Raw genomic sequence first — 22458 nt, forward strand, 5'->3', positions numbered from 1 at the left:
AATTTTGTGCTCAGTCTTTGCAAACCCCCCAAAAAAAAAAAAAAAAAAAAAAAAAAAAAAAAAAAAAAAAAAAAAAAAAAAAAAAAAAAAAAAAAAAAAAAAAAAAAAGCACTGTCAGTTGACAAAAAAACTCGCAGGATTATATGACAAAACGAATCTAGAATTGCAATTCTAGCTGCATTGGCGACAAGGATCAAAGCGCTTAGAACCAATAGGGTAACCACTCACCACGGCCTATCAGACTCTGCGGAAATGATCGTTGCCAAACAGCCCGCCAGCAGGCTTGTGGCCATCGACGTTTGTAATCGGGCAATCACGCGCGTCATGAAATTGTATAACAACTTATACTGCCAATATAGATGATCTGCCTCATTGTGAACGTGCCTCATTGTGAACGTGATCGACTCACTGCGTCCCTTGACCAAAGCAGTGCGAAGAGCAGCCGGCAACCTCCGCCCTATACCAAGCCACCTAGCAGCACAAGCATCAAAAGCTGAGGTGGAGACCGAGGATTCGGGAATGTGGCTCTAGTTCCCGTCAGACTATTGCAAGCGCTGACCTTGCGTTCCTAGCGCCGCAGCGCCAGTGGCCCAAAAGTCAAGATCCAGAACACACTCACATATACCGGAAATTTCAAGCGATCCGCGAGATCCCACCGATTCGTTCAATTCGGCGAATGCAACCTATGGCCCTGGGGTTACACAACATATCTCCTCGTGTTGGTCGAGGATTTGCTCGAGTCACTCAACCGTCACACTTTGTATGCGAGGGGTCAGGAGTTATTGCCACTTGGAGGTCATATTCTCGCAGCTTCAGGCTGAAACCACCTCGTCTGTAAGGTTCTAGAACGGAACCAATGAGCAGGTCAGCGGAGCGAGCTGATTTTGATATTCCATGTATTGATGTACTCTTCCTCCCAAGCCCTGTCCTTGATGTATGAACATTGTCAAGGACTCAGACTAATTGGGCAAACGATGGCGCACTTCTCCTTATTATGACAATATACAGTCTAGGCCGTGAGCCGTTCCTCTTCATTCGCTGCACTCGGCATCACAGCCCCGGGACTACATCAAGTGCCTACCCTCTTATGCTCCGTACCTAGGTAGTGCCTTGTTAGGTGCTGGGAAACGTATTATAGTCCGTCTTCGCCATCTACACCCAGAGACAAACGCCTTCAACGTATGTTTGGCAAAAACGTGGGTCCTTTGATCGAATACCTTCAACTCGCGCCCCATTGGGACGTTGGAAAAAGCAAAGAAATTAATATGCAAAGCAGGGAATACCATCCGAGGCTCCAAAATATCCCCAGGAGTTCTCACGCTATAAGGTATGCAAAGCAGGGAATACCATCCGAGGCTCCAAAATATCCCCAGGAGTTCTCACGCTATAAGGTATCATTACGTGCCTGAATAATATACGTTGCTCATGGCAGGCAACTGTAGAAGGCAGTGATGGCGTTTCAATCGCCTATTTCCCTATGCCAGCAGGCTGACAACTCTATACGCCCTGTTCCTTCATTTTGTCGAGGGGGTTTTGACTTTTCCCTCCTATTCGAAGAGGTGATTCTAGGAATTTTACCTTTGGCAATCATAGCACTGATCTTACCATGGCGGGTATGGCATCTGCTCCAAAAGCCTCGCAAAGTAGTGCCATCGACGCTAGAATATGCCAAAAGTGTGAGTACAACCTCATATTTTCTTTTCGATATCTTCAAGTACTAGTTACTAACCGGGTACTTCACTCGAGCAGTCTTTGTGGATTTGCTTGGGATTCTTGCAGCTGGGCTTGACGGTGCTATGGGCGCGCTCCTCGTCCTCGACCTTTCGAACTGACGCGTCCGTCGCGGTCAACGCGGTCTTCATCCCCGCTTCCTTCCTTCTCGCTCTCCTCTCCTACGCCGAACACAACTTTTCAACTCCGCCATCCTTCGTCCTTACCGGTTACCTTTTCGTCACTGTCCTTTTCGATATAGCAAAGACGAGAACGCTGTGGCTTCGAGAAGCCGGAGGAACTAGCGAAACAATTGCCGCGCTGACTTCCGTCACCGTTGTGCTTAAACTTGTCCTAATTTTGCTCGAGTCCACAGAGAAAAGGTCGATCCTCCTCGATGAATACAGGGCTTATCCACCAGAGGCCACCGGGGGATTATTCAACAGGACATTCTTCTGGTGGCTGAATCCGTTGTTTCGGCAAGGGCTCTCGCAGTCTCTCGTTGTGGACGATCTGTTCGTCCTCGACAAGCAGCTATCTTCAAGGCGCCTGCACTCGGTACTGGAAACTGCTTGGAACAAAGGTAACATTCCGTGAATCGCTCGAGTTTTGTTTTTAACAAACGTCAGTTGCTCAGAGAAGCCCAAACACCCTGCTTGTCTTAACACTGAAAACCTTCAAATGGCCGATTTGCGCAGCAATACCTCCCCGAGCCCTCCTCGTCGCTCTGAATTTCTGTCAACCTCTTTTACTGCATAGATCACTATCCTTCTCAACGGAGCCAGTCAGCAGTGCAACGAATAACATTGGTTATGGATTGATTGGGGCATATATCCTCGTCTACGTGGGATTAGGCGTGAGTCCGTTGCCGCTAAGATCTCCATCAGTCATACTAACACCAGGCTCCTAGGTCACAATGGGACAGCAACAACATCAGACTTACCGCGCAATAACAATGGTCAGAGGGGCTATCGTATCAATGATATACGAGAAAGCATGTACATTGAGTCTCAATGATGCCGATCCAGCTGAGTCGGTTACTCTCATGAGCGCAGACATTGAACGAATTGTTCAGGGCTGGCAAACCTTGCACGAAATGTGGGCGAACGTTGCTGAAATTGCTTTGGCCATTTTTCTCCTGGAGAGGGAGCTAGGTATAGCATGCTTGGTTCCAGTGGGCGTGTCGCTCGGTGAGTTGTGGATCCTCTCTCTTTACCTCTTTCGCATTTTCAAGAACCTGCTAATTTGATGTCGTATTATAGTGGCTTTGCTAGGGTGTATGGGCGCCATGGCCTTGGTAGTAGCAAGGCAAGCTTTATGGCTTGAAGCTATCGAGAGGCGCATTTCCGCCACCTCTTCAATGCTAGGGTCCATGAAGGGAATCAAGATGCTTGGGCTTCAGCCTTTTTTCATGAAGTTCGTTCATGGTCTGCGAACAGACGAATTGGGAATATCAAGGAGATTCAGGAAGCTTTTGGTTTGGAATATGGCTTTTGGTTAGTTATTACTCCACATAACGCTTCGCTGGCACTAACCTATCAACTCAGCTTGGTTGACTCGGATGTTTGCACCTATATTCGCATTTGGAGCTTTTGTGGGGATTGCACATAATCAAGATGACGATTCGGCCCTGGACACAACAACAGTGTTTACTGCTTTATCGCTTTTCGGTCTCTTAGCAGACCCACTTTTGTCGCTCGTTATGGCTTTGATGGCATTTGCTGGTTCGGTTGGCTCTTTTGCGAGAATACAGGTCTTTCTGGAGAAGGAAAGCCACATCGACTCCAGAGACAAGGTCCTTGCACGCCCTTATAACCCTTTTGGGCCATCCAAGAAGCTTGTTTCTGTTACAGACTCGGAGTTCGCATTCAGCGAATCAAGCTCCTTTTCGCAATTCTCCAAAGGCTCAACTTCGTCGCTTCCTTACCATATGATTGCCGTTCACAATGGATCCTTCGGGTGGAGCACGGACAAAGATCCATCCGTGCAAAATGTGACTATGACCATTTCATCAGGAATGTTTGCGATGCTAGTTGGGCCATCCGGCTGCGGAAAATCGACCCTTCTGAAAGCTATTCTCGGAGAAGTTACAGTTCAGAGCGGTAGCGTTCAGCTAGCAACGGAGAGTGTGGCCTTTTGTGACCAGTCACCTTGGCACATGAATGCGTCCATACGAGAATGTATTGTTGCCATGTCTACGTTCGACAGGGAATGGTATCACTCCGTTACCAACGCCTGTGCTTTGACCACGGACTTTGAGCAACTGCCCCGTGGGGATGATACTGTCATTGGGAGCAAGGGTATCTCCCTCAGCGGGGGCCAAAGTCAGCGTATCGTACGTACCAAATACCCTTCCTTTTCTGTGACCGCGGCTCACTCTTTTACGTCTGTAGGCAATTGCAAGAGCAGTGTATGCCAGAAAGGACCTCGTCATCTTTGATGATGTTTTCAGTAGTCTGGATGCAGAGACCGAGAATCATATTTTCCATCACTTGTTCGGAGACTATGGCCTCTTGCGTTTGATTAATGCGACAGTTTTGTTTGCATCGTCTTCAGGCAAGTCACCCGCTCCAAGCGATAATTGCTTTCTTGCTAACACTAATTTGAACAGTCAAGCGGGTGCCTTTTGCTGACCATGTCATCGTCCTCGACAAGCATGGATACATCGCCGAACAGGGCAGCTTCGCCGCTCTCGATTCAGCAGGGGGCTATATCTCTAGTTTCGCACTGGACCGTCCCGAAACGGATACCAAGATTGGTATAAAGGAAAACTCAGAGGCGTCCGACGCTGAAAGATACTCAGTTGACAAACACTCAGATACAGAACCCGAGAACTACAGGGGCGAGGGCGACATAGCCGTCTACTTGTATTACATTCGATCTATTGGGTGGCTGCCGACAATATTCTTTGCCGTGGCTATCGCAGGCTTTGTATTCTGCCTATCCTTTCCGAGTGAGTCGCCTTGTCCTTCCTCGAAGGTATAGTTCTAACTTCTGTAAGGCATCTGGGTTAAGTGGTGGGCGAGCTCCAACGAAGCCAACCCAGGCGAACACACAGAGTACTACCTGGGAATATACGCAATGCTGTGTGTTGTGGGAATGCTATGTCTACTTGCTGGTACCTGGTTTGTGGCCCTAACTCACCCTCTTCGTGCTTCGTTGGCTCGAGCTAATGCAAATACAGGCAAATGATCATCAGGATGGTACCAAAGTCGGGTGAAGTTTTTCACAGGCAGCTATTGAGCACGATCTTAAGGTGAGTGTCTCTCAACCTCTATTATGATATGTACTGATCAAGGTAGTGCTCCGATGCTGTTCTTCTCTGCTGCAGATAGTGGCACCATCCTCAACAGATTCAGCCAGGATCTGCAGCTTATCGACATGGAACTTCCAATCGCAGCGATTAACACATATGCCAGTAAGCCTTCTGTTCTGTGCGATTCCGGCTCTTCATTCTTACGTACTCGTACAATAGCATTTGTTCTCTGCCTCTGCCAGATGGTCTTCATGGGTGTCGCCTCAAAATACGCGGCGATCTCCTTCCCTTTTGTTCTTTTGATTGTCTACGCCATCCAGAAGATATACCTTCGGACCTCGAGGCAACTACGATTCTTAGATCTCGAAGCAAAAGCTCCACTGTACTCCCATTTCACTGACTCTCTAAGTGGCCTGGTCAGTTTACGCGCATTTGGGTGGCAGCAATCACTACAGGAGAAACACTACCAGCTTCTTGATCGCTCCCAAAGGCCGTTCTACCTCCTGTATGCTGTTCAGCGCTGGCTCACGCTTACCCTTGACTTGGTGGTGGCCGGTATCGCTGTTTTGCTTATCATTCTGGTCGTTGTGCTTCGAGGAGAGATTAGTGCAGGCTACGTCGGAGTTGCACTGCTGAATGTCATCATGTTCAGTCAAAGCATCAAGCTCCTTGTGACTTTCTGGACTAACCTCGAAACTCACATTGGGTCGATACAGCGTGTCAAGTCATTCACTGAGACTGTACAATCTGAGGATCTACCTACGGAGAGCGATTCGGTTCCCCCAGGCTGGCCGGCCCAGGGCCATATCGAGTTCAAATCTTTGTGCGCGGAGTATAGGTACGCCCTAAAACAACTGAAGTTCCCAATATGTGGTGAGATACTTATCTACATTCATACACAGAGATTCGGAGCCCATTCTTAAAGATTTATGCCTCTCAATCAATGCAGGCGAAAAGATCGCTATCTGCGGCAGAACAGGAAGGTAGGTGCTCATCTCCGTATATTCTACCTCTATCCAATCTTTGTATTAACTGACCAAATCCGACAGCGGCAAAACCTCCCTTGCCATGAGCCTTTTTCGAATGATAGACCTGAGCAGCGGCACCATCACCATTGACGGGCTCGACCTCACCAGACTTCCCCGTCAAGAGATCCGCGCCCGCCTCAACGGCGTCTCCCAAAGCCCTCTCTTGATTAAAGGAAGTGTCCGACTCAATGCCAACCCCACGGCCACCAGCACCCTGGGCTCAAGCACAGCATCAGATAAGGCAACCCTAAGCGCCCTGCGAGCTGTGAATTTACATACGAAAGTCCTCGACAACGGCGGCCTGGACGCTGACATTGATGATCTGCATCTCTCCCACGGCCAAAAGCAACTCTTCTGCTTAGCTAGGGCCATTCTTCGGCCTGGGAATATTCTTGTTCTGGATGAGGCTACGAGCAAGTAAGTCCAATCGCCTTATCACTCGGTCCCTTCAATTTAAGAGATCTAACCACTTGCTTCGTCCAGTGTCGACGCCAAAACGGACGAAATCATGCAGCGCGTCATTCGCGAGAAGTTCTCCTCCCATACTGTTCTTACAGTCGCGCACAAGCTCGAGTCCATCCTCGACTACGACAAAGTGATTGTGCTCGAAGAAGGCCGGATCGTTGAGACCGGCGTGCCGTACGACCTTTTGGTTGAGGATGGGTCACAGTTCAGAAAACTGTATTATGCCGGGCTTCGATTGGATGAGAATGGGGATGAGACTGAACATGAGGTGGTACAATAGATTTTGCTTGCCTTCTTTTTGTTTCCAAATTTTCTTTTCCCTTGTGGATTATGCAGGCATCTGCGAACTACGACTTCGCTCGCTTTCTTTCTTTTTCCTGAGTGGAGTATACTCTACATCGTTCCACTCATTACCTTCCTGTTAATATCTAATCCTTCCGTCTTGTCAATCTCGCTGGATTAATAAAATCTGTCCCTGACCTGTACACATCGTCGCCGTATATAGTAGCCCACCGCAGCAAATCTTACAGCGGGGGCCCAGTTTCTCTCCGGAGCCTTGCTTACTGGACCCTACTTTAGCAAACGCCAACAGAAGAGTAAGCCGCCACAAGGAGCAACATTTGCCGAGACCCTGAAGCTCGGGAATCAGCTCGATTGCCTACCTGCAGGTTCCAGCTCATCCTAGCGCATCGAAGTCTATCCGCGCCGCTCGGGCTGGGGACTGGGATTCCGGCTGACATGGATGTTTCCAAGGTTACCAGCTGATGAGCGCCATTCGCTCCCTCGGCCTTTGAATTTCCGAGCTGGCTGGAGACAAGATTGATCCCGACGTCGGTGGCGGAAGGATCACTGCCACGTCAGGGAAAGATGGAAGGGAATTAAAGTTACTGACATCTAGCCTGCAGTTACAATGTGACCATGGATCGCTTACATCGCATTGCCCTGCCCTTCCCCCCCCCCCCCCCCCCCCCCGCGTCCACACGTAGCAGTTCCTAATGAGGTCGTCGACATATCGTACTGGTACTAGTAAAGATGAGGCAGGAGGTGGTATTCTGGGTACTATCTAGTGAGATTTACCTACAGTAGTAATGATAATGGTAACCTCAAAGGACTCGCGGTTGCGGCAAAGGAACCTAGCTACCTATTTCACGTGCAGCTACCTATAGGTATATTCCTTCCTCACTAAGATTTTTGAATCCGAAGTCAGTGCTGATATTCTGGCATCTGCTCCACTGGTGGTTTATCTTACTTACTGGAGTGTCATAGTTGACGTGGCCCATTGTCCCAGGCTCTACTATATCTGGAGAGCAATGTAACTCGCGGATATAGGAGGAGTGATTATCTGCTTATCGTCTGTCTCTTTTCTATATCATCGTCCAATGAAACGGAGCAATTTATTCAGATGGAAAGATTCATCATTACTAGGGGGGAAATTGAGCACATATCATAGCTAAAATACTTGGTTGATCGTGGTTATCGCCACCACTGTGGATTAAATAGATGTCACAGGTAGGAGACTACGTACTTACTGCAAGACATATTGTGTTTCTGGAGCGTATCGAGCGTCGAGGTCAGATACCTCTGTAGCTGCCTCCACTGTCCCCCAGGGAGAACAACAGGCGCAACGCCGAAGGTCAGAGCGCCCGAGTCCGAGTCGGGGGTTAGATACCAAACCGCCACGCTGCCAGCATTAAGCAGCGGCAGTGTATCGACGAGGAAAGTCCTAAGCGCCTTCCAAAACGGCTCCCGCTCAACACTCGAGACTCTCATCGACCCCATAAAGTCCAACATACCAGACGCAGTCTCAATCTTCGGATAGAGCCTAACAACCATACTAAGCACGACACCAAAATGTCCCACCACCCCCACCACCAAGAGCCCAGAACAAATCAGCATTGTGTTCCAAATCTGGCGAGACAGTCAGGATTCGACTATCCGCAGTGACAACCTCCAACTCAAGAACCTGATCAGCGGCCAGCCCGAATCGCGACGCCCTGCGTATACCCACCTGCCAGTCCACGGTGGGACAGTTCTCCGTGACAAGCGTGTATCAGAGCTTGTGCGACGCATAAAGAGCCTCAAATCCTTGAACGGCCACACCGACGCGCAGTGCCGGTTCCGAATAGACCGACGAATTACTGTAGCTCTTCACGTACTCAACTGGTTTAAATGATGCGTCCAGAGCGCAACAGATCCTGGCGCTGGCGTACGTCCACATACAGGACCGGTCAGTACAAGAGCCATAGAGCGAGCATTCTTCTTCCACTGTTGAAGTGACATCTTTCCCTCCTCGAGCACTTACCAGACAGCATGACATGGGAAGAGACCTTCGGAGCCACGGCGCTTGGAGTCCTAGCCCATCTCATATGTATTCGAGGTGAATGGCATCTCCGTGCCCACAGCGTGATGATTGTCCATGCGGCTGTTGTAGCCATTATTGCAGGTACATGTACATTGGCTAGAACATTCCAATGGACCGCCTGCTACCTCTCTGGCCTGTTCAGCAGCATCACCATCTACCGCGTGTTCTTCCCCAGAGCTCGATACTTCCCGGTTCCGCGCCTCGCTGCCATCGGCAAACTATGGAGCGTCTGGTAGTGTCGAGACTGTCGGAACCATTTGTTCCTTGAGACTCTACATCAGCGGTATGGGAGCTCTGTACGATCTAGTCAATGTAGCCTTACCTGCCTCTATCCACGCGCCCGAAAACTACAGATAGCGCAAAATCATGAGCAGCGTAGCTAATGAAGTCAACTCTGTGTATTTCTTCCTTCAGGCCCCCGAGGAGATTACTGTCTTTCACCCTGCTGCATGGGAGGCACTCAACGGCGCCGACAACGACAACACTAAACCGGACGTTTATGACCATAACGAGGTCGTATTCTAGCGAGACCAAGAACTATAGAGAGTCGGCTTCCAGTTTGCAATTGTTATCCTACACGACTCAAAAACTCAGCAGTCCCAGAACTGAAAGAACCTGCTCTATTGCACTAACCAAAGGAATATAATAAGCCCTATAATTAAAGTTAGATTCATGAATAAATATTACTATATTTATTCTACCGTAGAAAGGCCATCTCTAACACGCCCACATGGATTCTTTATGAATAGGACGCCTGGCGCTCCAGGTCCCCGACTAGAATAAAGAGACGTCTTTATTCCCAGGTGAATAAATAAAGGACACAAGGGTCTATGTTGCCATGTATTGGTTTCCCCACAGGCTCTGCTCGAGACAAAATGAGCCCTTTGTAGTGTCTGAGAGATGGCATGCACAAAGAGCTGCTTTTTTCCTTGTATATGTATTGACGACAAAGACAAGAACGGCCACTTAGTGTTCGACCGAGGTCGACCAATCACAAACATTCCAGGTGGTCATTCTAGTTAGAGAGAGAAGAAACTGGAAGAACCAACAGGGCCATGCCGTACCTGCTTGGAGAGTCGCGGGTGTACACTGGGACATGGAATGCCCAAAAAAATACATGCTGGAGGCGTACGACTTCCGGACGCAGCAGAGGCAGTACCAGTCTAATGTGCTATATCCTGATTGACTTTTGGCTAATTTAACATAAGAGACACGGGTAGGAGCTCCGTATGGTGGTATATTTTCCAAAGTCATTCGGACCGTGACTGGCACTGAGCTGATAGTCCAACTTTCCCACGAGAGTGCCAAGATACACAATGGTACTGGTGCACTTGGAGTAAATATTATAGCAGGGGATACTAGAACATTAGTTTGAATTATAGAACAGCCCTGCCTTAAATTGGGAGATATCTTGACTCACCCACCGACGAATCAGCTGGCGCTTTTTACCTGGTTAACCTCTTACCCTGGGACAGAGCGTATACTACGCACTCACAAGCAGTTCATTCACCAGCGCTATGCTCAAGTCCCAGGCGCTGCCGGCTTTACCCTCTTATGCACTGATGTTCTGATGGCCCCATTGCCTCCCACTCTGTCTCCGGATAGGGGACGCTGGAGGCTTCTTGGTATTGATCCATTCTGTATGACGGCCATAATAGGGTGCTAAGAGCGCTACTACGTGAGTGACGACGATGAACGGAAACAACGCTTTCACAAGAAGCGTGGAGGTCCTCTCATCCCAACGAACGATCGGCTATTACGCCAGACAGCGGAGGCAGTGGTGCGCTTCAAATCAGGAGAGCCAAATGACGTCTATGATCCGAAATTTTGCCCTTGTTATGTACTCGGCAAACTAGCGGACTTTACGCTCCCTCCAATGCAGGCAATGCGCGGAGGGTGAAGACAGTTTATACGCTGGAAGGGTATTCTAATCCCGACAAGAATTATCTCGCTGAAGATGGAAGGCTGATATATTACTCATTCTGGGGCATCGAGACGGGAATCTGGAACGTTTTCCGCTTTGGTTAGGGAAGCCGTGGCTTATGGTTATAGCTCTTCTTGTTGTATCAGACTTCGCTTTCATGGTACTTAAAAAGGCCAGTTGATGCAGAAAGGCCAAATGGAGAATTAAGATTGGTCTGCCGGCAGGTCCTTCTCTCGGAAGTGTAACTAGCTGTCGTCTGCCGGGACAAGGAAACGGCCAACTACGTATCTACCTCATGCATGGACCAGCTGACAGCCTGACAGAGCAGTGCCGCTACAAACTGAATACAGTAGATAGATACCGTGTTTGAGACAATTCAACCTCGATTCCCTGAAATTACTTAGACCGACTATCCATACCCCCGTGGAATATAATCCAGTGAATATTTCTGCAGCAAGCATTTTCTCTTAGAATAAGGCTGGGTTGCATTGACGTACTGTATGCATTTCTAGTGCGGAAAATGCGAGTAATTTATTTCCTTCCTGTCCGCTGAGTAGGTAGTCGTCCCCACAGAATATCTCTCCCAAGCCATCTCATCTTCTCATCTCCCTCGCGGAACCCTCGTGCATGGTCTGAGAGATCAAAGCAACTGATATCGACCTTCACCAAGCAGCCTCGCAAGCCATGAGATTGTAAAGACCCTAACCACCAATGCGATTTCGGCCGTCTTACGACAAGTCTTCCCCGTCTCCTATTTCTTCATTCTCACGGAGTAGGTCTTCGATGTATAGACCAGCTCCAGAAAGATAAAGAATAGTTACGATTGCACGATGGATGGCCAGAAGATCTGAAGAGACTGACTCTATCTCATCTGGGGTAAACAGTACCCGGTCTACAGGCTTGATCCAATTAATGCCCAGGCCATGAATATGATATCCCGCGGGTTCCTTGTTTGCATCAAATACCATCTCGAACTGCCTAAAAAGGCAATTATTATCTCTAGTGAGTGAGATCGCAGTGCCCTGGGGGTCGATGTCGTTATCGCTGATAGAATTGACGGCGTCGTGGTTAAATATGGAGAGTATGCGGTAGGTCAACGGTGTATCTGTCTGAAAGCGGTATCAACGACCGGCCAGCCGCTAGACTCAATGTGGTAACGTACCTGTTTACGGGCTTCCAACCCAAGGCTTTGATAAAGGAGAGTAAGTTCCTCACTGTTCAGAAGGGTTATTAGAACATACATGGTATAAAGAAGTTATCCAGCAGAGTTATCGCGAACATGTGTACTGCTTCCTTGAGCTCGGCCATGGTCTGTTCACACTACTCAAAGTGTGCCAAACAGTCGAAGAACTCTGATAAAGATCTATCGTTGTAATCTAGATCGGCCAAAATCGACCGGAAGAACAAGGCGAGGAAGGCGTTTTGGAAGACACATGTCTCAGTGTTTTGCGGATAAGGACAAGCGGTTTATAAAGCTTTGCCTCAGGAGAAGAACTGGAAAACTCGAGAGCATCTATGATGCGAGAAAAGATGTCCAGTGGCCAAATTGGACTTTTCTGTATTTCCATCCAATTCCTCCAGATCTTGGTCAGAAAAAGGCTCTCACAACTCATAGTACATGGTAACCGCCATCTTGATGAATCATGAAAGCAAGGTATTTGTAAATTGGAAGATGGGAATGGCGTGAGAAAAGTAGAGTAGCGACTATGAACAGAAAGGAATGATGGAAACTCCACAGCAAAGGTAACACTGAAGCGAAGAGTAGGCAGCAAGGGGAAGCAAGTAGAGTGCCTCCTTCCTTCACTCCTCAGTCATGTTGTGTTAATCAATATTTGATTCTGTCTTCAAGCGCTGTTCGTAGAGCACTCGCTCTTTCGGCTGAGAGGAAAGGTTCGGCTAGAGCAGGACTGTCTCTGTCCACGCTCTCGGTGTCCGTGGTCGACATTGGAAAGTGCATTTGGGTAGGACCTTCCCATTAGGGCTATTACCTCGTACATACAATCTACTACTGGTTTTGGCGACTTTCAGGCTAATACAATCAAAGTAGAATTCGCATAAAGCTACCCAAGTCCGAATATGAGATCTTACCTGCCTGCCTGGACAGCCTGAATTAAATTCTCAATCCACCATACACCACGCACAATAGACAATAAAATGGAAACCTTGGATAGATAAATAAGATATAGGATGTGTTCACCACCTTTGACTTTGCCTTGCCTCACCGCAAATACTTCCTGAAACCATGGCGCTGAATACCAAGCCCAAATTCAACCTCAACTTCGACTTTTCAATCAAGCAAGCAACATTGTCTCATCATTATCCACCGCCCTCTCATCAAGCTCAAACCCAGCCGCAGCATCAAGACCAAACTCCCAGTCTCCGCGCTCGATGCGACTAACCCTATCTAGCTCAGACTGGTATTCGCGGCGGAGATGATCGAGCGTGACGATGACTCTCTTTCGCGGACCCTGAGCGGGCGCAGAAGGCGGTGGGAAGGAAACGGGTGACTTGTTGGATTTTGTGGATAGTAGCTTCAGGCTGGAGATTGAGCCGTGGTGAGAAGTACTCGATGTATCTGCGTCGTCTATGAAGACGTCGTCTTCGGTCTTGGCAAGCTCAGTGTTTGGCTTCAGGCCGAGGCTACCGATACGAGGTTCGTCTTTGTCGACAAGGATGTAAGCTTCGCTCTTGTCGACGCAGGCGAGGAGGTTGATAAGAGACAGAAGCTCGTGTCTGATTTCATTGCTTTCTGGGTCGTCCTCGTCTAGGACATGGAGTGCGTCGCCAGCCTTGACTTTGGAGAGGAGGAGGTGGTGTGTGGATGTGTCTCTGGCGTGGCGCAGGCGTTCGACGTTGTGGTAGGCGACTTCGGCGGCTCCGCGGTAGTCTCCGCGTTTGATGCGGTAGGCTTGCAGGATTCTTTGGTAGTCTACTGTGCCTTCGGCCCATTTGTCTTTGGCGTCTAGGAGGGAAGTGGAGGAGGGCTGCTTTTGAGAGAGAGAGACCAGGATCTCGTCGACGTGTGAGGCGATATTGGGGATGAGTGATGTGGGGAAGTGAAGGATCTGGTCGAGTCCAGCGGTGCCCGGTCCTGAAGCAGCCAGGATGCTGGTGATGAGAGAGCCCAGAGCGGTTCTTTGTAGTGCAGGATCCTGGTGTCGAGAAAGAGCAGAATATGCCTGATCAAACTGGCAGATTTGCAGAGAAGCATAGAAAAGCCGTGATAGAAGGTCATTCTTCAACCGAGCGACCTCCGGGTCCTGCTCATTGCCATGTTCGCTGGCGAGAGCCTGCAATGCCAGACTGGCAAACTCTGAGACATGAGAAAATGCACGGACCTGCTCAAAGATCGAGAGCACATGTTGGAAGTATTTCGGAAGCCCATTATGGAAACAATCCACAGACACAATATCGAGGAGCGTCGACGACATCTCGTGCAGGTTACCGAGAGGCTTTCCACAAGCTATGCGAAATTAGTATCAAAACATCAACAGAAGGCTGGCTACACTTACAGAGGAGGTAAGCAGCCTTTCTGAAGTACAAGGCCGCCGTGTCAAGCTCAGACATGGCCACATACAGACGACCCTTGACATAAGTTGCCCAGGATGTGCTTGCTTGGAAGCGGAGGAAATCCCAAGCGAGATCGAGGTTGCCCTTGGCTATCAAGTCGCACTGTATATAGACCAAGGCATTCGGGTAGGCGACTTCCCCTGGGCGGCTTACCCACGACAGCACGTCTTGAATTCCAAGCGTCAGCGTATAACTCTGAGGAAGGTTGATGGCCTGGCGAGGCTTGATATCCGTCGCAAATAGGTCCTCCAGAACTGTAACAGTCCTCCCGGCTTTTTCATTTGATGGTGATTTCGTCAAGGAAAAGGAAGGAATCGGGGACTCCTCTGGTGTCTTTTCCGATCTGTCGGACGCCTTGCGCGTATTTGAGCTCAACCACGACATCATCTCATACTCCCGAAGTAGAGTGATAAGCTCAACAAACAGTTCGGCTGCATCGAAAGTAGAGCGCTCTTCTTGCTCCACCTCGCCATCGACAAAGACGACAAGCACCAGCAAATCAATCAGTATCTGGCGAGTAAACAATATCGTCTCCTGGACACCGTTCACAGTGATCTTCACTCCAAAATGTGTAGGAAGGAGGTCGGAGTCCTTCCCTGGGAATCCAAGCGGGATTGTCTCAAGTATCTTGTAGAATATTTCGCTGGACAGCATATAGATGTTCAGTTCCTTGTTCATCTCGGCAACCAAGGTGTCGTAGTCTTGGTTTGAGATTTGTTCCGAGAAATCGCACCTGTCACGGAAAGCATCCATCCTGTCTTGGACAGAAGACGAGGGCTCTGTGAAGATCTCCGCCTCGATGGCACCCTGGCAGGCTGCCTCGAGATCAGCTGAGAATCGCTTCCTAAATTCAGATGCGACTGTCATCAGATGCGACGCTTCCTCGAACAAGTCACCGAGCTCCGACTCCAGATTGCGGTGCCTCCATCGGTCCGCAGTCTTGGGTCCCTCGTTTCGGAGCACAGGCCCTGAGTTGTGCAAGAGCAGTTCTGTCGCGCTACATTCCCGGACTACCGCACAGCTGTCTGAGAGAAAAACCCAAGGGGTTTCGTAATATATGTCATAAGCAAGCGTAACGGGCTCGAATCTCCTCTTGTTGAGGTCATCCGCAATCTGCCAGAATTGTCGCCATTTGGCGTCTGTATCGGTGCGGTATCGTGAGAAATCCATCTCATCATCATCGAACTTCCGCAGGGACACCGTAGCTGCAATAGTGGTGCATAACCGTTCTGAGAAAGGGACGCTCTTCTTCAAGGAGCTTGAGGAGGACAGAGGCTTAAGAGCTTCCTGGTAGACCGCTAGAGCAGTTTCGAGTACCTCTGCTGGATACTTATTTGGTTGAAGAAGGAACTTTAGCCACTTCTCCGTCGGGTCGACGACATCAGCGAGTGCGGCGCGCGGTGGAGGCTCTTGTCTGCGAGTATCTGATGTGGCAGAGGTCCAGTTGCTCTCCCAATCCGAAACCAATGATTCAAAGTTGAAATGAAGAGTGTATAGCTGATAGAGACCGCTGTTCCTCCACAAAACCCACAGCTCCATGCGCTTCCCTTCTTCCGCCGGCTTGACCTGGAAATCGGCAATACTCCAGAACATATTCCCACCCGAATCGGGATCCAAGGGCGTCAGTTTGGAACCGGGAAAGAGGTCTTCGATCACCAACGGTGTGGTGAGTCCGCCTTTGACAGCCCAGAACTTGAAGCACCCATCTTCAAACGGCGAATATGTTACGACGTAGTATCGGTACCCACCGTCCAACGCTCTCTCGACATTGAATACGCGGATAAACGACGATTCGGATGGGTTCAATGAATATGACAATGTATCCTGTTGCTGTACCTCACGACTGAGTAAATCCTTCGTCGCCACCAGCTTGTTCGTAGCAAGGTTCCAAATCTTCAGCGTGTGGTTCAAGCAAACGGCGAAAACGTATGTTTGGTCGGATGTTGTGGCAACCGCATTGGCGACATTCGCATCGAGGCTACGGCCGTCATACTTGATGGAAGTCTGAGTATTCCATCTAACCAACCCGCGTAGCGAAGCACCCCAAGTTCTTTCGTCAAGCGTAAGAGGAGACCAGTTCGAGCCTTGGAACCGCAGCATGTTAGCTTCTCGACGCGCAAAGTGAGTTTCAATAAGCGGGACATACCATCATCAGCGGCTCTCCGGGTCAAGCGCAGGAGCGCGCCATTGTCAAGGGAGACGAACAACTCCAACGGGCTACTCGCGTGCAATCGATGGGGATGTGAAAAGGCCGATGGCGCCGGAACATAGCTTCTGCACCAATCCGAAACGTTCTCATCGATCGACTCCGTCCTCCTAAAGAACTCTGGGCGCAGAGCCAAAGTGTGCAGCTCCTTCGAAGCCGTAATCACAAACACATTCAGCACTTCATGTTCCTCCGAATCTGCCAGCGCTACGCCGGACGGCAGAATCCCCTCCTGGAAAGTCAATCGCAGCGTAACATTATATTCGTGCTTCTCGATGCCGCCCTTGGTCAGGTCCACGCATTGGATCTCTAGGACCTTGCTTTCGTTGACGACCCTCCAGAGAAAGGTGCGCGGGTAGACGTTGCGTTTACGGAAGTAGACAGAGCCTTGTGTCGCGATATAACGTTTTGCGAACTCGTCCTCGTCTTTCGCGGCTGGTTCGTCGAGGCCCGTTAGTGAAGAGATCGCGAAGCGGGCACGGCTTTGCGAGCTTGTTTGTGTTGGTATCGGGATGTTGACGACGGTGTTTTGCGAGTACGGCCGGAGGTCGACCTGGGTATCTTTGTAAATTTTCGCCATGTCGAATGGCAACGAACCTCCTTCCACGATACTGTTCAAATTCAATTCAGGTCTCCATCGCCGGGGTGGAGATTGAGAGATTGACAGCCCGACAAAGTTGAATGGCAGAAAGCTGGAAGCTCTCCGCGTCTTCAAAAAACCTGGTCTTGGCGCATCACCGCCTACGCATCACCCCAGCTAGAGTCAGAACTACTCCGGCCTAAACATTGAAGACATCTCGATGATTCTGTCTATATTCTAAGTACTGGCAATAACATAACATGCTACCACCATATCACTACATTAATTAATGCCAATATGCTGAACAAACTGTGCTGAACAAACTGTGTCAAATATAAGAAACCAGCAGGTATTTATCAATGCATCAATAATCAATGAATCAATGAATCGTCGCATCATAATCAATGCCAGAAGCAGCATCGTCCCGAGCCTCAGTCATTTTCCAGATCCTTGGGGCTCGGGTCCCCAATGCCGTCCTCATTAATGGCGAATAGACAATCACTCTCCGGGAGACACGGGCTGTCGTATATTTTGCAGACTCTCGTCTCGCCTCTTCCCTTCTTTAAGCTCAATCTCGTAGTACTAGCATGCGCAATGATGTTACCGCCAATAGGTTTCTTCGGATCCGGATTGAACATCGCACTCGGCCCACCGTCAACCTGAGCGACGACTTGATTCGTGATGACAACCGCGATACCAAACTCGTCGGCCAGACGCTGCAGGGTACGCATGAACTTGGCCAGATGGGTTTGCCGAGTCGACAGCTCACCACGACCGTTGAAGTCAGTCCGGTACAGAGAGGTGGCCGAGTCGACGACCAAAAGTGAGAATCGCGTTTCGCACATCATCTGAGAAGCCTGATTGAGCAGCTGCAGCTGGTGATCGGAGTTGTAGGCTCGAGCATAGGCCACATTATCTAGGACCTCTTCGCCAACTAGGCCGAACCGCTGCGCAACGGCCAGTAGACGCACGGGCCGGAACGTTCCCTCCGTGTCGATATACAGACATTTTCCCTCCCCACCGCCCATGTCAAAAGGCAGCTGGCATGTAACGGCCAGGGTATGGCAAATCTGACTCTTCCCTGTTCTGAACTCGCCGAATATCTCCGTGATTGATCCCGTCTCGATTCCACCGCCCAGAAGTGTATCCAATTGCTTTGAGCCCGTCGTTATCGAGATGAGTTCGCTCCGCCGAGCATGCATTTCTGTTGCCGTCGTAAACCCCATCGGGACCAGTTTCGCCGCTATCGACCGGAATTGTCAGAGGGCCTTCTTGAAGCAAGTATTTGCATGGAGAAACTCACCCTCAACCAGGATCTTAGTAGCTTTCTGTTCCGAGATACCCTTGATTTGTTCGAGCAAACGTTTTGGTCTGTAGATGTCAGTTTAATTGTCTTTGCGAGGTAAAGAGTCCTTGGGATGCCGGAAACATACGTATATGCGATTGATTCTACGGTGTGGTAGCCGGCATCGACAAACAGCTTGATATCTCGAGACGTCAATCCTGCCATTCCCTGGAGTTTCATGGTTAGTACGCGCGTTACCAGTGACAATGACGGCCACCATCTTACCTCCAAAGACGATAGCGGGGTGGGCGCTCCTGGGCCTGGGAGTCCGCTGTCATCGTATTCATTCAGGCTCTCCATGTCGGCTGTCATTTTCGATCACGATCTGTATCATGCAGATGCGAAAGAGCGAAAAGGAGCGAGAAAATGCAGAGGCTTTGAGCGGTGTTGCCACTCGACTCAGTCAACAGAACGTGTCTAAACTCGCCCGTCAAAATCTCGCAGTGAGTCAGTAATTTTCGCGGGAGAGGGCCTCTTCTGTCAGGAATTTGAATTGAAATCTCAATATTTCGACTTAATGACTGATGGAGACGAGGACTTGATTGTTGCTATGACAATCCTTTTTAATCTTCTCTTGAGCGCGCGGAGTAACAATGGGGAACGCGTTGGGCCATCACGAGATCACGTGCCTCCAGGCAATACTAGTCTGCTGCCTTGTTAAACAGAAACCAAATCTCGACCAGATCTCGATTTCACCTCGATTCAGATCTGCCAATGAGCGAAAGATACAATAGCACATTCAAACATCAGCTCTTAAGTACAGGGTTCTAGCCAGGATGTTATTGTTACAATCCATATCAGAGGATAATGATATCCCGTTTATACATGCACTTGGACAAGTTGATTTGATTAGACTTCCCCTCTCACTTTGTGGCAAGCGGCTCATTGATGTTCTCCAACGATGGTTTCCCGCTACTCTCCGCTGGATCTTGGTATATCGGGGTCAGCTGGAACATCTCAGCAGGACGTGGTGGTCCTGGCGGAAGGGTCTCGTCAAAGAGCTTGCTGAATCTGCGCCTGAAATCCTCAGACGAGCCTCGACGACGTCCTAATGTAGTATGAGCAAAGCCCGCCATGCCATCCAACATAAAATAGTGTCTAGCTATCTCAGATTGATGCTCACCTTCACGCACTGACATCCTCTTATAGCCGACAATGGGCTTCATCCATGAGCTCCGAGAAGCGAACCACCCTCGAGAGAGAGGTCTCTCATGTTCAGACAGCCTGTGTAAGTCACGGCCACCAATGTCGAGCTGAGGAGGCCGACTCGAACGGAAGGTGTCGATGTGGATACTCTCGAGTACACTTTCAGTAGTCTGGCTATCTCCGGCGTCCGACGTGCGGTGCGAGGTTGAACTACTAGGCGCAATGGTCGGCTCGGGCTGTGTGTGAGCCATCCGGAGAGTACTGGCCGCGGATTTGTGTCTGAGCAACGAACCCAGTATTGAGGATCTTCTCTTTTCCGAAATACTGGGCGGCTTCGCAAGGGAATTGCGCTTCATCGTCCAGATGCCTTCTACTTCGATTCCTTTCTCAAGCGCTCTAGCGCCGAAGGGTACCTCGTTGCCATCGGAGCCGACCTCTCCCATCTCCGCTATTTGTTGTGCTCGCTGGCTTGCTTCTTCTGCAGCCTGTCTCCTTATCTTCCGTCTATTGTAGGTGAGGACGCTGAACGAGTACACGAGAACGAGCAGCTTGCTATGTCAGTGATGTCCAGTAGGGGATGAGTAGAGGATGGACATCGTCTTACTAGGAGGAATGCAAGAGCCTGTGAGATGATCAGTTATGCAGTTCGAGATGAACTAATATGCACTTACAACGCTCAGCTTCTGCCACAGCGCCCAGCCCTTCCAGAACCCCATCTTGAGTCGTGTACCCCCTACACCCGGAGGCGTTAATCATGCGTATCGAGGCCGAAGGTAGGGTAAGTCGGCGAGCAACCGGAAAGGATAGAGTACCGAGTTGGATTCTCATCACCCGCCTTGCGATGCCTCAAAAGTATGTAGATACGAAGCTGAGATATCTATAATGTGCAGGTGTCCAGAGCGAGCGTAAGAGCTGTGAGCGACCCATGATACCCGGCACGACAAGGTGTTCTACGTTGGTGGTCGTAAATGGTGTAGAGTGAGGCAGGAACGACTCCCGGCTTTACAAGGGACCCGAAGCCCTTGTCCGGGGGAAACCACACCCACCATTTGGCACATCGCAAAAAATAAAACCAAATCAACTACACTGAGTATATCCCTATCTAGAGGGTAGCGGGGTGAACAAGATAGGAAAGAAAGACAACAAAAAGATTAAGATAACAAAAAAGCGGTCGTTCAACCAAGCAGCCAGATTCCCTGTAACGCGACGGTGTAATCCGATGACGCCATCCCAGGGTGGAAGTGTCTCTGCAGAATTGCTTCCCTCAAGGGTCACTTCCATTGCTTAATGCCGTGTAGCAGTCGCGGACTACTCGCGCGAGTACAATCGGCAACCCCAGGATTCGTACCGGGCACCAGTCGACGCTGGCCAAGACCGTAGCAAGGTCACTGACAAACGGCTAACCTCCCACTGGACTATCCATGACAGATGAAGTAGAGAGGGAAAAATAGATTATAATTAGAAATTATTTTTCCTATTATCTGTGGATACTAACTTCTTGAATTCCTTTTCAGTATTCTATGGCTTTACCTACATGAAAGCAGGGAGCAAGAGGCTTGTGCAGGTGAGAAGAAACAGATATGGTTATTTCACCTCAAAAAATTTGACCGACTGCCGGGCCAATGGTAAGGCGCCGACCTGTTAGTATCCCTTGCCCTTCTTCACCTGTCGACAATTGTACTAAGATTAATAATAAAGAAGCCTAAGTCGGACAGTGAGTTGGAGCCCCATCCGGGTCGTCTGGTTTTAACTTTTTTTTTTTTTTTTTGCATTCTTCTCCGTTTGGCTCACAGTTCGTAGGACACAAAATGTGACGACACTGGCGTGGGCTTTCTGGACGTCCAAACTGGCAGGCCTCGAAATATATATCATGTGGAGAGGCTGAAGTAATCCCGAGATATTTCAAGCCCCCGAGAGTATATTCTTGGAGACAAATTCAATAGGATACAGGCGATTAGAGACCAGACCTGAATATATGCCCGTGACTAATGCAATAAATGCAGACGACATACGCCTCCGAACCTAATCGAAACACAACGGACACTGCCAAAGACAACATACTTCCACCGTCCGCTGATATTACAACAATACTCATAATCTCCGCACCGGCATTTTGAATCGCCAGAGCATTCCGGTCTACTTGGAAGATCGGCCATGGTTGAATCATCCCTAGACCAATTCAAGCCCAAGCCGAAGCCCATATCGAGAGTGGAAGCTGCAGTAGTCGTTATGATCATAGAGGCTATAGTGAAGGCGTTGACGGCGAACAGGAGAGGTCGTGCGTGCCTGCAGTTATGTCAACCACGAAACGCCGACGACAAGAAGGGCCTTCGACAGACCAAGCAAGGAGCGTGTTCAGCAGAGTCGGGTTGTCCATCATGTCCATCAATGTGACAAGAAGCGTAGAACTGTGATGCTCACAGCAGGAGGTGAGGAGCACTTTTCGATTCTACATACCACGCAAGCTTCCATGGGAAACTCATCACGAGCAAGGCTGATAAAACTAAAATAGCGAGTAAAGCACACAGAATGATTGAAGGACAAGGACTAGGAAGTCGTAGTTGAAATCAAGTCTCTGGCGCCGATGATATTGACAGCTCGAGAACGTAGTCCACGAGTGACTACAGCACAATGCAGTAGGGGAAGATATAGCACGCATACAACCATGTCAACATGCGGCGGACGTCGTGCATATTCCTCAAGTTGTAGAGTTGAGCAGGCATCTTGGTATTCAGATGACTGCATGCCGCTAGATGTTTCGCACAGTTCGAAACGCTCATTTGGGACGCCATGTATAGCTCCAAGTCTTTATAAGAATAACGAGAAGTTGATGAGCAAACGTCTTCGGATGATTAGGGCGAAACTC

At 49.4% G+C, this 22458-nt stretch overlaps 8 protein-coding genes across 8 annotated transcripts; 1 reads left to right on the top strand and 7 right to left on the bottom strand.

Moving 5' to 3' along the window:
* Positions 1-165: 165 nt before the first annotated feature.
* On the bottom strand, positions 166-392 carry BDV17DRAFT_274624 (uncharacterized protein; the record flags this gene model as incomplete). The annotated part of the gene is made up of 1 exon (XM_073759149.1): positions 166-392. One exon carries the CDS (start codon positions 387-389, stop codon positions 225-227), a length of 165 nt encoding a protein of 54 aa, XP_073611179.1. The 3' UTR covers positions 166-224.
* A 1059-nt stretch (positions 393-1451) lies between these two features.
* On the top strand, positions 1452-6962 carry abcB (putative ABC multidrug transporter; the record flags this gene model as incomplete). The annotated part of the gene is made up of 15 exons (XM_073764169.1): positions 1452-1676; positions 1750-2293; positions 2340-2566; positions 2621-2900; positions 2973-3206; positions 3258-4045; positions 4104-4266; positions 4322-4663; positions 4712-4835; positions 4895-4966; positions 5013-5128; positions 5186-5804; positions 5869-5949; positions 6016-6411; positions 6478-6962. 15 exons carry the CDS (start codon positions 1452-1454, stop codon positions 6737-6739), a joined length of 4473 nt encoding a protein of 1490 aa, XP_073611180.1. The 3' UTR covers positions 6740-6962.
* A 4394-nt stretch (positions 6963-11356) lies between these two features.
* BDV17DRAFT_274658 (uncharacterized protein) lies at positions 11357-11763 on the bottom strand. The gene has a single exon (XM_073759150.1). It carries the CDS (start codon positions 11711-11713, stop codon positions 11474-11476), a length of 240 nt encoding a protein of 79 aa, XP_073611181.1. The 5' UTR covers positions 11714-11763; the 3' UTR covers positions 11357-11473.
* A 1034-nt stretch (positions 11764-12797) lies between these two features.
* BDV17DRAFT_211912 (nucleoporin Nup120/160) lies at positions 12798-17289 on the bottom strand. The gene is made up of 3 exons (XM_073755446.1): positions 16462-17289; positions 14258-16399; positions 12798-14208 (listed from the first exon to the last, which is right to left on the bottom strand). Exons 1-3 carry the CDS (start codon positions 17099-17101, stop codon positions 13037-13039), a joined length of 3954 nt encoding a protein of 1317 aa, XP_073611182.1. The 5' UTR covers positions 17102-17289; the 3' UTR covers positions 12798-13036.
* Positions 17290-17532: 243 nt separating this feature from the next.
* BDV17DRAFT_295464 (recombinase RAD51) lies at positions 17533-18758 on the bottom strand (the record flags this gene model as incomplete). The annotated part of the gene is made up of 4 exons (XM_073763065.1): positions 17533-18344; positions 18405-18472; positions 18535-18614; positions 18672-18758. 4 exons carry the CDS (start codon positions 18756-18758, stop codon positions 17533-17535), a joined length of 1047 nt encoding a protein of 348 aa, XP_073611183.1.
* Positions 18759-19070: 312 nt separating this feature from the next.
* On the bottom strand, positions 19071-20611 carry BDV17DRAFT_274666 (uncharacterized protein). Its single transcript, XM_073759151.1, has 3 exons — positions 20264-20611; positions 20197-20214; positions 19071-20140 (listed from the first exon to the last, which is right to left on the bottom strand). Exons 1-3 carry the CDS (start codon positions 20306-20308, stop codon positions 19310-19312), a joined length of 894 nt encoding a protein of 297 aa, XP_073611184.1. The 5' UTR covers positions 20309-20611; the 3' UTR covers positions 19071-19309.
* A 77-nt stretch (positions 20612-20688) lies between these two features.
* Positions 20689-21001, bottom strand: BDV17DRAFT_274667 (uncharacterized protein; the record flags this gene model as incomplete). The annotated part of the gene is made up of 1 exon (XM_073759152.1): positions 20689-21001. A coding segment is annotated over exon 1 (179 nt), but the record flags the coding sequence as incomplete, so codon positions are not given.
* Positions 21002-21503: 502 nt separating this feature from the next.
* On the bottom strand, positions 21504-22077 carry BDV17DRAFT_211954 (uncharacterized protein). Its single transcript, XM_073755448.1, has 2 exons — positions 21932-22077; positions 21504-21878 (listed from the first exon to the last, which is right to left on the bottom strand). Exons 1-2 carry the CDS (start codon positions 21976-21978, stop codon positions 21578-21580), a joined length of 348 nt encoding a protein of 115 aa, XP_073611186.1. The 5' UTR covers positions 21979-22077; the 3' UTR covers positions 21504-21577.
* Positions 22078-22458: the final 381 nt, after the last annotated feature.

The sequence above is a fragment of the Aspergillus undulatus genome (assembly GCF_047715775.1).
Source record: "Aspergillus undulatus strain CBS 261.88 unplaced genomic scaffold BDV17scaffold_69, whole genome shotgun sequence".
Taxonomy (NCBI): Eukaryota; Fungi; Ascomycota; class Eurotiomycetes; order Eurotiales; family Aspergillaceae; genus Aspergillus; species Aspergillus undulatus.

What these genes read in the sequence shown, in the direction of transcription:
- BDV17DRAFT_274658 (XM_073759150.1), bottom strand. Translation starts at nt 11,713, where the DNA reads ATGGTATTTGATGCAAACAAGGAACCCGCGGGATATCATATTCATGGC.
- BDV17DRAFT_274666 (XM_073759151.1), bottom strand. Translation starts at nt 20,308, where the DNA reads ATGGGGTTCTGGAAGGGCTGGGCGCTGTGGCAGAAGCTGAGCGTT.
- BDV17DRAFT_211912 (XM_073755446.1), bottom strand. Translation starts at nt 17,101, where the DNA reads ATGGCGAAAATTTACAAAGATACCCAGGTCGACCTCCGGCCGTACTCG. An exon ending in CCGGAGAGCCGCTGATGATG is followed by an intron (nt 16,400 to 16,461) that starts GTATGTCCCGCT and finishes TGCGGTTCCAAG; the next exon opens with GCTCGAACTGGTCTCCTCTT. An exon ending in AAAGGCTGCTTACCTCCTCT is followed by an intron (nt 14,209 to 14,257) that starts GTAAGTGTAGCC and finishes AATTTCGCATAG; the next exon opens with CTTGTGGAAAGCCTCTCGGT.
- BDV17DRAFT_211954 (XM_073755448.1), bottom strand. Translation starts at nt 21,978, where the DNA reads ATGGACATGATGGACAACCCGACTCTGCTGAACACGCTCCTTGCTTG. An exon ending in CTGAACACGCTCCTTGCTTG is followed by an intron (nt 21,879 to 21,931) that starts GTCTGTCGAAGG and finishes ACATAACTGCAG; the next exon opens with GCACGCACGACCTCTCCTGT.